At 37.7% G+C, this 15,171-nt stretch overlaps 1 protein-coding gene and 1 long non-coding RNA gene across 2 annotated transcripts in view; both read left to right on the forward strand.

Moving 5' to 3' along the window:
• LOC129742287 (uncharacterized) overlaps positions 1-9,783 on the forward strand; it is an 11,242-nt gene extending 1,459 nt beyond the window's left edge. The window contains exon 2 of the mRNA XM_055734169.1: positions 9,763-9,783. Coding sequence (XP_055590144.1) covers positions 9,763-9,783 — 21 coding nt within the window. The remainder of the gene's footprint in view (positions 1-9,762) is intronic.
• Positions 9,784-10,027: 244 nt separating this feature from the next.
• LOC129746792 (uncharacterized) lies at positions 10,028-10,422 on the forward strand. The gene is made up of 3 exons (XR_008737372.1): positions 10,028-10,087; positions 10,166-10,230; positions 10,290-10,422. It is a non-coding gene; the product is annotated as an uncharacterized LOC129746792 (long non-coding RNA).
• Positions 10,423-15,171: the final 4,749 nt, after the last annotated feature.

The following is a 15,171-nucleotide window of genomic DNA, read 5'->3' on the forward strand; positions in this document are numbered from 1 at the left end:
TTTTATTATGGCGTGGGATCGCGAAATTTGATTTCTACTAGTTTAGCTTTTTTCTCAATACCTACTGATATTGTGGAGGTTTCATTTGATTTCCAGTGATTAACAGCATTCAAAGTTCAGCGGAAGCTGCCATCTTGGATTTCAAGATGGCGTCAGAAAGAAAAAATCGTTTTCTTCTTGTTTAGCCTTTTCACCCAATATCCATATTGTTGGGATTTCATGCGATTTTAAGTCAATTATAACATTTTAAAGTTCATTGGAAGCCGCCATCTTGGATTTCAAGACTCTTCTATTACTTTCACCTTATAACCATATTGTGAAGGTTTCATGATATTTTCAGTTATTTACAGCTTTGAAAATAAAAGTTTGTATGTTTAATAAAAGCATTATTAGCGTTTTCAAAATTATCTGAGAACATATGGTCTATTTAAGAATATAAGCATTTTGCATGACCAAAATTAAACCGTCATAAAACGAACTGCACAAGAAAATGCTATAATAAATCCATCAGAAAAGGGGTAGGCTTAATAGCGGCACGTTATCCAAATAAACGGGAAAATTGGAACCATAATAAAACATCCAAAAGCTAGTTAGCTTTATCTATGTTACTTGGGAAAGTACGTTCTATCTACATTTTGATTGTACAAAGGTAAGTATCTGAAGAATATTTGGTTTTCGAGAAATAAAAAAAAACAAAATAATATTTTTACTGGGAGCTTATGGAACTGTCAAACTTTGAACGCGTTTCTCTCGAAACAGTGATGTTGGCGTATTCAAAATTACATTCTATTTCCCTCATCTTTGTGTGAAAAGCAAAATACTATGATTGGTCTTGGTCTCACAAATTGAAATCACTCCAAACTGATTCAAATTTTTTTCAAATTTATGCATGATAAAATAGAATGATCCATGCATACGTTTAGTTGAATTCAATAATTATGTAAAAAAATAATGTAGACGATACTAATACGTTATTTTAATGTCGATGAGTCAATAAGAGCTGCTCCTTTTCATTAACCGCGAAAAAGACAACTTTCTGGGTACGTTTCAGTTTTAGAGTACTTTTTTCTTTCTGTTTTGAAAAAGATTCACATTTCTTCACAAATTCTTTCTTTAGCTTAGCTTAGCTTTTAGCTTTTTTGACTACTCATATCCACCTTAAACCATTAAACCCGAAATGCTTCTATAATAGATTTAAAAAAATACAACAACTTTTCGATAGTTTCTGTGTTGACCACATAATGCCAAGCTGACGATGCGCGTTTCCACAAAAATTAAACATTATTTTACATCCAATCGATTAATGCATTTCGAACTTCATGATTGCTGGCGTGGCTAAGTAGAATAAGTTCTACCTCGCCAATGGTTGCTACTCCGTGATTGATCGAGCCCATCATTTTGTGCAAAGTCAAACAGAATGTTGTTTGGGATTAACAGTACATTCTCAGAGCACAAAACTCATGCTCTCCCTTTGAAAAAGATCAATAACGGCGCCGGCCACGTCCAGGTAGTCAATTAGGATGAAGGGAAGGAATGTTAGTAGGATACTCTCTAGGTTCAACTTTCAACGCCTTGTCCTTGCGTATTCCAAAAGTTTAATTGGAAAATCTCAGAAACAGATGTAAGCAAATATCACTAGCTATGGAAACCGTCTGTATGTCTGCGAATCTATATTCAAGTATCTCAGGAAAGAACTGTGTTAGTGTGAGAAAAGATTAGATCAGGATCCATTTTGATAAATGGTATGACCTTTGGGTTGTCCTATACCTTCTATCTTAATAGCACTTCAAGTTACCACAACTGAGATGTGGTTAAACATTAAAAAAACTACCTCATTTCCCTAATGTGAATCCTACAACATCTACGAATTTGCAAAACAACTGAAGTAGGTAATCTCATTTAAAAAAAAATCATTAAAAATCAACTTAATTGATGCCATGAATTCATTACAAGAATTGTCTATTGCGCCATATATAACCATTCTCAATTCGTAATCTCACGCACGGTTAGTCAATCCAGTTGTTTTGTAAATTCTCTTATGCTTTCCTGATTTAAGGCCTCATTAATTAATTAAACTTTTTTCTATGAATATCAATTGCACCTTCAACGCTGGTTTATTATAATATTTATTTAATTTATTTTTTTAACTGTTTATTCATTTGAAATAAATAAATTTTAGTCTTTCAATAGTAGCCTCAAAACAAAAAATTGAGATTTCATGAATTTCATGGCTTTCTGCTTAAGTACAAAATGACTGAATTCCCTTTAAGAAATTCATGAACTTGAAGAAAAAAAAAGCGAAAAATTTTTTATGGCAAAATCAATTAGCAATTTATAAAAACTTTTAATAATGATTAAAAATATTAAAGTATATTAGGAATATAGACGTGAATTACGAAATTGCGTTATTTGATTAGAGATACAGATACAAAAGATACAGTGTCAGTAATAAGGTAATTCAGTAATTGAAAAATCGGATAAGGAATTCAAATCAGTTTGGTACCTTTGAAAATTATCCCGAGTTCTCAATACTCGAAAATTAATCATGAAACTGGAGGAACAACACAAGACTTGAAAATTTCAATGAATTTAATATCTGTCTTAAAATCTAGAAGAAGACAGGATTAGAAAAATATAAGTTCGTTTGTAAAGAATCATTCATAGAAATTCGCAATTCAATTATGAGAATGTTTTTTATGATGAATATAATCTGAGAATAAACGGTCAATTGGAAAATGATATGCTGAATTCAGGATAGTTACTTCAGCGAGGATAATAAAAAAATAGTAGTAGCTCAGAATCATTAGTATAAGACTTCTATCAGCTGGAAAAGTTTCAATCCGAATTCCAAATCTTATACAGGATTTCGAATAGAAATTCAATAAAAAACTCAGTATCCGATTGAACAAATTAAATCAACTACAATAGTTTTTTTTCCATTCTTGTTGTTTTTCACAAAATTGATTATAGGAAAGATACATTATTTTCCATTATTTATAATCATACTTATTCTTTTGAAGTCAGTATTCTAGATTGTCAATTTTTATTTATTTTATTTATATTATGTCCTGTCCAGAAAAACTTTCATTTTGAATGATTTTCAATGTTTTTTTATCACTTTCCTCGATTTTTTTTAAATTTTAATGATACCTTTAAGTCTTTTACTTAATTTAAGTTAACACGAAGCTTTCTATAAATTGCATATTTATAAAGCTCAAATGCGGGAAAAATTCTGCAATGTTTATCCTAGGGGTCTTCACAAATTCTTTCTTTAAATAAAAAACCAAAATTCAGCTCACGAAAACTTCTTCATAGTAGTTGGCTCGTGTTGACCATTTTTTTTGTGATGATAATCCTACCCGCTCATTTTCACCATAGGGGAGAGGCGGGCTATATGCGCATATTAAGGAAAGCACTCATTTTCTCCCATATTCCAATAGATAGGAGTCTGAAAACTATATGCACATGAGCGGACATCTGTTTTCTATACGTAAGAGCAATTTTTCTGTTAAAATCTTTTACAGTTTTTGTGAAAATAATTTTATAATAAAAGAAGTCAAAATAGCCGATTTCCGAAACCGGCGGGCTAAATGCGCATATTTATGTTTTAAGCTATATTTCATTTACAATTGCTATATTTGGAAATTATTTAATTGAAAATGGTAGAAACGGATGTTAAGCAAACGTCAAGGCTGAAATTTTGGTGAAATTTTTCACATCACTAGTTCTTTTGCATGAAACATAGTTAAGTATGCCATATGGCCATATTTCATGGTAATATTTTGTTCATATTGTATTTTTATCGGATCAGTATGAAGTTCTTCTTTTTTCGCTGTAAGATCATGAGTTAAGCGTAGATTTAATGTTTAAATGATAGAAAGTAAAAAATTTATAAGACTAATCTATTTTTCTTGATATAGGCATTTAACCTGCCTTGATATTGGCATTCAGAACCTGTCTCTTATTCCAATACTTTATCATCTACAACTTTGCCAAAAGCTTCAGTTTGTTGAATTTCCGATTTTCAGATGAATAAGAAAGAAAAACCATTAAAAGTTTTGTTCACAGAACCTGTACGGAGGACCAAAACTCAGGAAAAAGGGTACGAAATGAGAATAGTATCACTTGTGTTTTTCAACAAAAACAAGATTATTTCTTAAAAATTTACTGTGTATAAGTGAATAATAATGCTTCTACGAATTATTTGAATAGATAACTGGATTTTTGGAGTTTTCTAGATTTTTAAATGTTTTCAAAGGTTTTAAAAGGTTGTTTTATAAGAACTAAGGAATTTGATATTTGAGCTGTAATTCTTTACCAAACTACTTACTTTCTTCATTAAAATGACGTGAAATGATGAAACAAACATTCTGGGTTTAACTTAAATCAGAAAAAAACAGGTTGGAATTCAAAATCTTTTTTCAGTAAACTTCACTTTTTCCAGTTTCATGTCAAAGATGGCAGCACTATCTTGCAGTTTAAACCAAATAGAGTCTCAAAATTGATTTTTCAGGTTTATTCAGACCCATAATCCTCATTTTGAGGTAGTTTTCCAACACAGTTTTGTTGGAGTTCACGCTGCAGAAAGCTTTTCCGGATTTGCAAAAAAAAATCACCAGCACAAGAATAGACCACCGCCAAAATTCCTGCTCATCTCAACTTCCGATTCAATTTCAAATCATACCAATAATACTGCTAGTCGTCTGGTCCATCAAGCTCCATCGGAAAGTACAAAATTATTCAGATTATCGGTCCAAGAAATTCACTTTTAGTGATCTTGATGAAATTCTATTTTTTTGATTTAGTGATCTTAGAATTTCCAAAGCGTTCACACGGTATCGAGTATTTATTTCTTGACCAAAATTATCCAGCACATCTGAATTAATCCCAGATATTCGAAAATGGGCATCAATTTGGTTGAATTGCAAGATAGTGTTTCCATCTATGACTTGAAACTAGAGAAATAGTTTTTGACTATTTAAAAATATTTGAATTTTTGAATTTGAAGCCTGTTTTTTCTATTCAAATTTAGCCTCAAATCTATGTTTCATCATTTAGCATCATACTAATGAATTTTAATGAAGAAATCAAGCAGTTTGATCAAGTATTATAGTTCAAATGTCAAATTCCTAAACGCTAGAGGAGCATCTCTTAAAACCCATTTTAAAACCTTTGAAATTCTAGAAAACTGCTTTAAATGGAGTTATCTATTCAAATAATTCGTAAAAGCATTATTATTTACTTTAAAACAGTAAATTCTTAAAAAAAAATATGTTTTTGTTGAAAAACAGAAGTGGTACTATTCTTATTTTTACCCTTTTTTCATATTTTTGGCCCTCAACGCCAATTGCAACTTCCAAAAAAAGTAAACTTATGCTTGATTTATCCGTTGAACAATTCAAAACAAATTGTAAAAGAAAAATATGGTGATTTTCAATCATTTATGTTTTAACAAGCAAAACACATAGTGGTACTATTCTTATTTCGCTCATGTACTTCTGATGTACTTTCTGTAACATGTAAACATGCATTGCAGAGATTACTACGGCCAGGCCAACCATGTGGTAAATACCGCAAAATATACCAGAACAAGGGAAGGAATAATGCGTGGAGTTCCCTGCAAAACGCTTCATAAAGGTTTTTATAAAAAATAATTCAATTTAAAAGTATAATAAATCTGTATAAAGATTAGATCTCCCCAAAAATGAGAGGATACATTTTTCACCAATCCAGATCCGAACGTTTTAGTTTGCAGGAGCAGGACTGATGCGTTTTTGGTACTGGGAACTTTGAGACCGGAACTTCTGAAGCCTCTTCTCACATTTTTCCGGTGTACGAAATATTCACGAAATTTTTCCATAAGTTACAGCGCACTTCACAATAATGTTCATCTTCGTAGTTGTGAACATATGGATTCGATATTCTTTACATCTTTTTTCATTATATTTCCTTTCTTTTGGGAAAACAGTTTTAACGGAGCGAAAATTATGACGTACTTACAAGGTAACGCCTACTTGAACTGTTGCTTGATTTGAAACACTTTACCATGTTAAAAATGAGAACTTTAATTTTTCTATAAATAAATGGAAAAAAGTGTAACACGAAAACTTTAAAGCATCTTTCTTCGAAAGTAGCCTGAAATGTGGTTCAAAATAAATAATTGCTAATTGTTTGGCCAAAGTATCAAAACAACGATTTTTCCCAATCGAAACCTATCAAAACAACTGACCTGAAATCGATATTGTCCGACTGATTCTTATTGTACTATTGTTGTGAAGATGGTACGACAGAGACACGATGATGGCAGTAAATCGGAAATATTTGGTTCGATTTTGTAAGTTGTCCAACAAGCCATCACAATGATACCTTCCAAGGGGGTGGCAACTTGTGTTTCGTTCGGTCCGTTTGCTGCACAAGTAACAACACAACAACTGCTTGACATCGAACGAAAGACCCAAAGTCGATTTGTGAATGTTCTCCGGGTTCAACGTTCCGTGGAGTTGGAATGACATACCTAAAACTACCGAACCGGTTGGAGGACCTTCCTGAGGTGGATTGTAGGAGAAATAATAAACGAATGTACATTTGTTCGGTTGTCAACAGCTGGGTGTGCTAGTAAAGTACAGACTGACGTACAGATACTTGAATCAAATGGGCCCAAAGATCAGAACGTTCCGCAAGCAGCAATTGGGTGCTAAATTTACGGAAGTTAAGGGGTACTGAATCATTGCCTAGTATTTATTTTCATTGCAGAGTAAGAGGCAATGGATGGTTTTTTTGTAGCCCATCATGTAATCCGAATCATGTAGCACTGATCACGGATGTCGACATTTGATTGATGCAGATTCTGTTTATTTGAGTCATTCATTATGTAGTTGAGGCAAATAAATGAGCAAAGTCCGTCGCTACCTTAGAAATTTTACAATATCAGGGTGAGTTGTTGTTTAGAATATTGATTCGATTAGTAAAGATGGTTTAAATACATCAATATTTCAGTAGAGGGTCTTGTTGTTGTTGTTTTTTGCTTCTAAGAGAGTTAGAATTGAATGGATCCTACTTATTTGAGATAGGCATAGAATTTATTCTTAAGATGTTTTATCCCCTTGTTCAAAAACATAATTTTCGCGAAGCGTTAGCATGAATTTATTCAACAACAAGTGCATTTTGCCTGATAAATAAGTCTGAAATTTGGTCTTTATTCTGGTGACCTTATGGTAGCAAGGCTGGGTTATGTGCAAACACGAGGCCCCATAGTTGTCATATTACCTCTTATTAACAATTTCTATCACAACGTGGCACATCGTGGTGCCAGAGTGGGTGTAAGTTACCTTAGCGGAGATCGAGTACCCAACCCTGGTGGATGCTTTAGTCGCACGCAGACTGAGAAGGTGGCCTGTATACGTCTGTTCCTAGTCCATAAAACTTAAAGAGATCGTTGCAGAGATCTTTTCCCGCAGCATGGCCGACGCATTGGTCACTTAACCGTACGACTACCCGACACCAAGCCAGTGACGAACAAGGAACTTGTGGCCATCGCTAAGAAACTTGCAATAAGGGGCTGTCCATTAATGATGTCACGCAAAATTTGGAAAAAATAGACCCCCTCTCCCCCCCTTGTCACATATTGTCACAACTTCCGTCACCCCCCCTTTTTGTATCACGTTTTTATACACCTCCCCCTCCCTGGGAAATTTTTTTTAACTGTTTCACCCTATGATACTACATCAAGGGGTAGGCTGTGCTCATGCACTTATACATCTCACCCTTTTCCTCTTTCTCAATTTTTCCTCAATTTCTCTTTGATCATCGTTTTGCTTTATCTTTTTTCTCCTTCTCCTTTTCCCCTATCGCCAACTTCAGACTGGTACGGAAGACCCCGAAACGTGTGCCGATTAGATAACGCTTTCGTAATAACTCACGCCCGTCACAGCATCCACTATCCCGGGGACCTCGAAACGTGTGCCGGTTAGGTAACGCTTTCAAAGTAACTCGCGCCCGTCACAGCAACCACTTCCGCAGGATTTCTAACCACCAAGGCATGGCCGATTGAGAAACTACCAAGCTAGAATCCCGACACGACCACCCCGACTGGTATCTCCGCTTCCTTTTGCTGCAGGAAAGATCGTAGCTGAGTACGTGAGACCTTTTAAGTCCCACCACACGTATGAGTCCAGATTAGGGTTATACCGCGCCCTAAGATCGCGTTGCTTTTGAATTGAAGTGTCATACGAGGCCCAAGACCTTTCATTAGCTTGTCAAATTTGGTTGACTATCTCGCTCTCTCCGTTCATCATCTTTCCTGATCCTTATCAGATCGCGCATGATTTGCGAGATTTCGTCGACTATAGCACGCCATGACTGTTCGTCGCGACACATTTCACTCACTATGTTTTCAGCGTTCAAATTTTGAAGTTGTTGACGCCTTGAATTGAACCTGGGGCAGACAAAGATAGCATGTTCTGCCGATTCCTCCATCTCTACGCATTCCGGGCAATAAGGCGAGCTGATAAGCTTAAACCGATGAAGGTATTGCTTAAAGCACCCATGACCCGAAAGGAACTGCGTCAGGTAGAAGTTGACCTCTCCATACTTCCGATTTACCCAGTCTGAAAGTCTCGGGATTAGCCTATGCGTCCATCTTGCGTTGTTCGATGCGTCCCATTGCTCCTGCCACTTGAGCATTGACGCTGCTCGTTGAATATTACGCACTCCTCTAACAGCTCTTGCTTTGTAACATTCCATATCCTCCGCCAGGGTTATGTCGATGGGAACCATGCCCGCGATGACAAAAGCTGCATCTGCTGATATGGTCCTGTACGCACAGGAAACTCGCATGGCTATCAACCGATGTGTGCTCCGTAATTTGGATCTGTTGCGCTCTATCTCTATCGCGGAGCTCTAGGCCGCTCCTCCGTATCGTAGTTTCGACAGTGCTACGCTCGCAAGGAGACGTCTCTTGCTACTCTTTGGACCATGGCAGTTCGGCATAATCCAGGCCAATGAATCTATGACTTTCGATGCACTTTCGCAACAGTATTTGACATGCGCACCAAAACTTAAGCGATGGTCGACCATTACTCCAAGGTATTTCAGCTGCTGTTTCGAAGATGTCGTGTGCCCTCCAACAGTAATCTCCATGTGCGGCACAACTCTTTTATTGGTCACGAGCAGAACTTCAGTTTTATGGTGAGCTATTTGAAGCTTAACTCCCTCCATCCAGATGCCAACCCTTTCTACGGACACCGTTGCAAGGTCTTCTACCTCCTCGATTGTTTCGCCGGTAATCATGAGCACGATATCGTCAGCAAATCCGACTATCTGCACGCCTGCTGGTAGTTTCAGCGTTAACACCTCATTATACATGGCATTCCAAAGCACAGGTCCGAGTATGGAACCCTGTGGAACACCCGCTGTTAGGGCAGTAGATCGTATCCCAGTTTCGGTTTCGTACGTCAGGATTCGATTTTCAAAGAAGCTTCCTATTATCCTGCAGAGAGTATTGGGAACAAGCATCCTGTGAAGCGCTTTGGCAATCGCTTCTCAGCTGGCATTGTTGAAGGCATTCTTAACGTCGATCGTCACAATGGCGCAGTGACGAACACCTGTCCGCTTCTTTTTATATGCGCGCTTCGCGTACTCTGTCACCATTCGAATGGCGTTCACCGTAGATCTCCCTTTCCGAAAACCGAACTGTCTGTCCGACAGTCCACTTCCGCCTTCTGTGTAGATAATAAGTCTGTTTAATATTATCCTCTCCAGTAGCTTACCAAGGGTGTCCAGTAGACAAATGCACAGCAAAAAAAAATGTAAGGCTGGACGATGTAATTTAAGCAGATGTAAGGCATCGGATGTATTATTGAAGATGATCGCCATTATATCACAGACTGATGCTAATATTATTGGTCTATGCTTATTATTACATCTGAACGATGTACGCAATGCGAATATGTCGTGTAGTGTAATATCACAACCTGCAAATGTGATATTCCAGCAAAGCAGCCCTTGTTGATTTTTTTGACGTTCAATAGTTGAATAATGTGGAAAAGTTGAAAAAGGATTGCGAAGCTCTGGAGGATTTGTTTTGCAGGTAAGCACGATTGATGTTCAATTTAAACGTAAGCAAAACCGTTGGTGATGTTTTTTTTAATCACATTTCCATTTTTAGGAAATTTTGCCCGTAGTCTTGAGTGAAGAAAATATTCGAAGTAATCAAAACAAACTAATGTGAAGGTAAGTTTTTGTGTTGGAATCTCTCTTCCATTTACGATGTTTTTTATAAATCCTTTCAGGAATTAACGGAGGAACGTAAATATAAGTGATCCGGCTACCGTCCGATGATGAAGCCGATGCATCGCGATGAGAGTTCAATATTCTTTAGGAAAAGTAGCTGAATTTCGGGAATTTCGAGAAAGAAATTTGAGAGCAAGTCCGCGTTCTCGAATTAGGACATCCCAAAAATTAGTCACCAAGTTAGATGCACTGAAGAACTAATAAGAAGATTGTCGCTGACCAACTTTTGGAGAAAATTTGTTCGCGAAAAAGTTCCTTACTTCCAGATCAGATGGTTTTTAGGAAAGGAAAAGAAAGGATCGCTTTTATAATAGATTCAAATGTGTTGTGATGTAAGATGTAAGATGTAAGATGCCTTTAACGTTTACTAGAAATAAGTCTTGTTAAAAAAAAAATATGTTGTCAATGTACGAACAAGTTTTTTTTTTCTTCAAAATTAGTTCAACCCATGAGGTCGCTGAATTTTATTCAATTAAAAAATGTGACAATAATCTTTTTTATGCTGATAAGATATTGAAATGTTGAGAGCTTTTAATGAAATGTAGACCGAATAAAGAAAATATAATCACCTTGAATTAGAGTCCCCTATTCTGAATTTAATTTCAAAAACATTCCACACCTTGTCGTTCTTAAATATTGAATCTAAATGTGAGATTATTGAACCCTTAAATGTTGATTGATAATAACGATTATGTTTTTAACATGAGGAAGTTTTTAAACAAAAATGGTTAAAAATATGGCTCTTAATCAACATTAACAGCACTGCGTCGCCTTCTTTCTCGTAATCGTTTACTGCGATACATATATTTGGTGTAAACTTTTACATCAAATATACGTAGCAAACTTGTACATAAAAGGAATGTAATATTAGATAGCATTGGCGACTCAAGTTATGTGCACGTTTTCGATGTAATATCGCAACACTTTTTTTGCTGTGTGGGTCTATATGATGATGGATGCCCAGGGGGTTTCCCAGGTTTCGGTAGTAGCACCAACTTCGCCGTTTTCCACGAATTGGGAAAAGATCCCTCGTCGAGACACTTTTGTAGCACCACTCTGAAGGTATCCGGAATGGTCTGTACCGCCACCTTCAGCACTGCATTTGGGATTCCGTCCGGACCAGGGGCCTTATTCACCGCAAGTTTCTTAGCGATAGCCACGAGTTCTTCGTTCGTTACTGGCTCGATGTCGTGGGCACCCGCGTCATACGGGGAAAGTGGCCACTGCGTCGGGCCATGCTGCGGGAAAAGATGTGCAACGATCTCTCTCAGTTTTTCCGGACACTTTTCGGTCGGCGACCTTGGGCCACCGAATCTCGCCAGTGCAACTCTATAGGCTTGGCCCCATCTACGCTCTGGCATAACGCTCTGTAGCAGTTTCTTATGCTAATAAAGTTTACGTAGTATAATTTTATTGAATTTAGGATAAAATTATTTGTTATTGTTTTACCTTTTTTTGCAACAATATGTGATGTCACGTTCAAGCTGACCCCCCCTCCCCCCATGTCACAAATTGTCACAAAAATCGAACTTCCTCTCCCCCCCTAACGCGTGACATCATTTATGGACGGCCCCTAAATAAGACCCCTGGTCCGGATTGAATCCCAAATGCAGTGCTGAAGGTGGCGGTACAGATTATTCCGGATACTTTCAGAGTGGTGCTACAAAATTGTCTCAACGATGGATATTTTCCCAATTCGTGGGACTTTAGGCTAACAACCTACTGCTCCTGATATCTTGTATTGTTACGGAAACTGAGAGAAGAAATAACCGAATTGGAACTTTGGCAACGACTTTTAGCATGAAAACACGGACTAGAATTGGAACTTGGAATGTTTTGACCCTTACCCAGCCAGGTAAGCTGGCTCAACTTGCTAGAGAAGCTAGCCGCCTCAAGCTAGAGATATTGGGACTGAGAGAAGTCCGTTGGCCTAACACTGGAGAACACAAGACACAGTCCGGGCAAGTACTGCTTTATTCTGGCATACGAGGAGAACACGCTACTCGGGAACGAGGAGTTGGTTTCCTATTAATCCCACAGGCCCATGCGGCCCTTATAAAATGGGAACCGATCAACGAAAGAATAATCGTAGCCAGATTCAGAACACGGGTTAGAAACCTTACAATGGTCCAGTGTTATGCGCCAACACTGACGTTGCCGATTTGCAGGAGAAAGAGCAGTTTTACAGTCAATTAAACAGCGTGGTTGAGAGAATTCCGAAGTGTGACATTCAAATCCACTTAGGCGACTTCAACGCAAAGATTGGCTCCGATAATCAGGACTTTGAGCGCATCATGGGGCGCCATGGCCTAGGACAGATGAGCGAAAACGGAGAGCTGTTTGTAGAATTTTGTGGCAACAACAAATTGGTGATCGGTGGATCGCTCTTCCCCCATCGACCAGCACATAAGGTCACTTGGGTATCCCGAGATGGCCGAACAGAAAATCAAATTGACCACATCTGCATCAGCCGAAAATGGAGCAGGAGTCTTCTTGATGTCCGCAATAAACGATGCGCAGACATTGCATTTGATCATCGTCTCGTCCTTGGTGAGATACGACTGAGAGTCGCGCTTGTCCAACGTTGAGATGAGAAAGGGCTTACGTTAAACAGCTTGAATCCCGAGCCTCAGAACTGCCGACAGACGGAACAGTCGAAGAACAGTGGTGGGTAAAGTCTGTGGAAAAAGAAGTGAATGGATGTCGGATGAACCCTGGAGGATGGTCGATGATCGGAGAAAGGCGAAAGTCGGATTTCAGCAGACATGCACCGAGTCTTCCAAAGCAGCCGCTCGTTTACGATATGAGAAGCTGGAAAAGGCAGTTAAACGAGCTTGTAGACGAGAAAAAAGAGCCTTAACAAACTCCCTAGCCGAAGAGGGAGAAAGAGCCGCCGCCATTGGAGATATCCGATTACTTTATGACATTTCTCGCTGCCTTAGAGGTCAAGCACTAATGCAAGAATGCTGCTGAAAGGCCGAGCAGGTCAGTTGTTGACAGATCGAACAGATCAGCTCAAGCATTGGACTGAGCATTTTGAACAACTCTTCCAAGTCACAAATAGCGATGGCTAACGGAACCCGCAGCTCGAAGCGCCAACAGTTAGTCACATTAAGGGCATCAACTTGGAAGCGCCCTCGTTGGCTGAAATAGAAACGGCAATCAAAGATATGAACGGGATTGTTGGCAAAACTGAACACCACGTGAACAACAGTTTTCAGTTCGCGGAGGAAATAACGAAAAAAGTTCTCCCAGTGGGTTCAGTTTTGTTTTCGTTAGATGTGGTGTCCCTGTTCACTAACATCCCAGTGGACTATGCTATCCAGTCAGTGGAACTGCGCTGGACAGAAATTGCGGAACACACATACATAGAAAAGGAAAGCTTCATAGAGATGATGAGAATTGTTTTACAATCCAATTTTTTCCAACTAAACGGTAAAATCTATGCTCAAAAGTTTGGTGTACCAATGGGGAGTCCGCTGAGTCCGGTGATAGCATCAATTGCACTGGAACGAATCGAAAAAGCTGCGCTTGAAGCGTTATCGGAACGAGACATTATTCCTGTTTTTTATAAACGGTACGTGGACGACTGCCTGGTTTGTGCCAAACTGAATGAACAGCAATCTATTATGGATATATTCAATGGCATGCATCAACGGCTGAAGTTCACAATCGAACAAGAAGTGGATGGCAAAATCAAGTTTTTAGACATGATCGTACGACGTGAAGAGGACGGCTTGACGACAGAGTGGTTTCCGAAGGATGAGAACGGACGATACCTGGACTTTGGATCGGTGAGCCCTTTTTCACACAAAGTAAACACTATAGTTGCATTAGTCGATAGGGCGTTGAAACTGACAAATGTAAAATATAGGGAAGGAACACTTAAAACTGTTAAAAACATTCTAAACATAAATAACTATCCCGAACAACTAGTTGCAAAAATAGTAAAAGAGAGAACGCATAAAATGTACAACAGTTTAAGTGAGGAAAAAATCGAACAAGCCAAAAACTTTATAACAATACCGTATTGCGCAGGTCTAGGGGAAAAACTAGCTCGATATTTTAAACAATATGATATCAACGTTGCCTTTAAGTCCTTAGACAAAGTTAAAAACACAATTTTTACAAAAACTAAAGATAAAATTTCAAAGGAAAAAACAGCAAATGTTGTTTATGACATAAAATGTGGAGAATGTAAAAAATCTTATATTGGCGAAACAAGTCAGTTTTTGCATAAAAGATTAGAGCAACATAAAAACGATGTTAAAAACAAAAAGATTGGAGGATCAGGACTAGCCCAACATAGCATAGAATATGGTCATATTTTTGACTTTAAAAACACGAATATTCTTGAAAAAAAAAAGTTTCCAAATATAACACAAGAATTTGTGCAGAAATGTTCCACATCAAAATTAGGGGCGACAACGACGTTGTTAATAAACAGAAGGACTCTATAAATTTTAAGTCAGCCTACAATTCCATTTTACCTAAGATCAAAACACTGACAGACAAATGTAAACATAACATCAAAAGTAAACAAATAACTACAAACAGTAGTGTAGACGATCGCTAGATTAAGTAAGTTTAAAATAGTTTGGTAAAATGGTATATTATAGAAAAATAAATTTAATTTAAGGTCCGCTGAAGAGGAGTGAAAAGCCAAAAGTAGCTCGAAACGTCCGGACCAACTGGCAATTAATTGTGTAGTTATTTATTCGCCGAAAAAAGTCGATAATAAAAACATAGAAGTCCAACAAAGCGTCTGGAATCGATTGCATTCCTGCTGAGATGCTCAAAACTGACCCTGCCTTGTAAGCACAAATGTTGCATCGTCTTTTTGTTGACATCTGGGATACAGCAACATTCTGGACTGGCCAA

Source organism: Uranotaenia lowii, chromosome 2 (genome assembly GCF_029784155.1).
Source record: "Uranotaenia lowii strain MFRU-FL chromosome 2, ASM2978415v1, whole genome shotgun sequence".
Classification (NCBI taxonomy): domain Eukaryota; kingdom Metazoa; phylum Arthropoda; class Insecta; order Diptera; family Culicidae; genus Uranotaenia; species Uranotaenia lowii.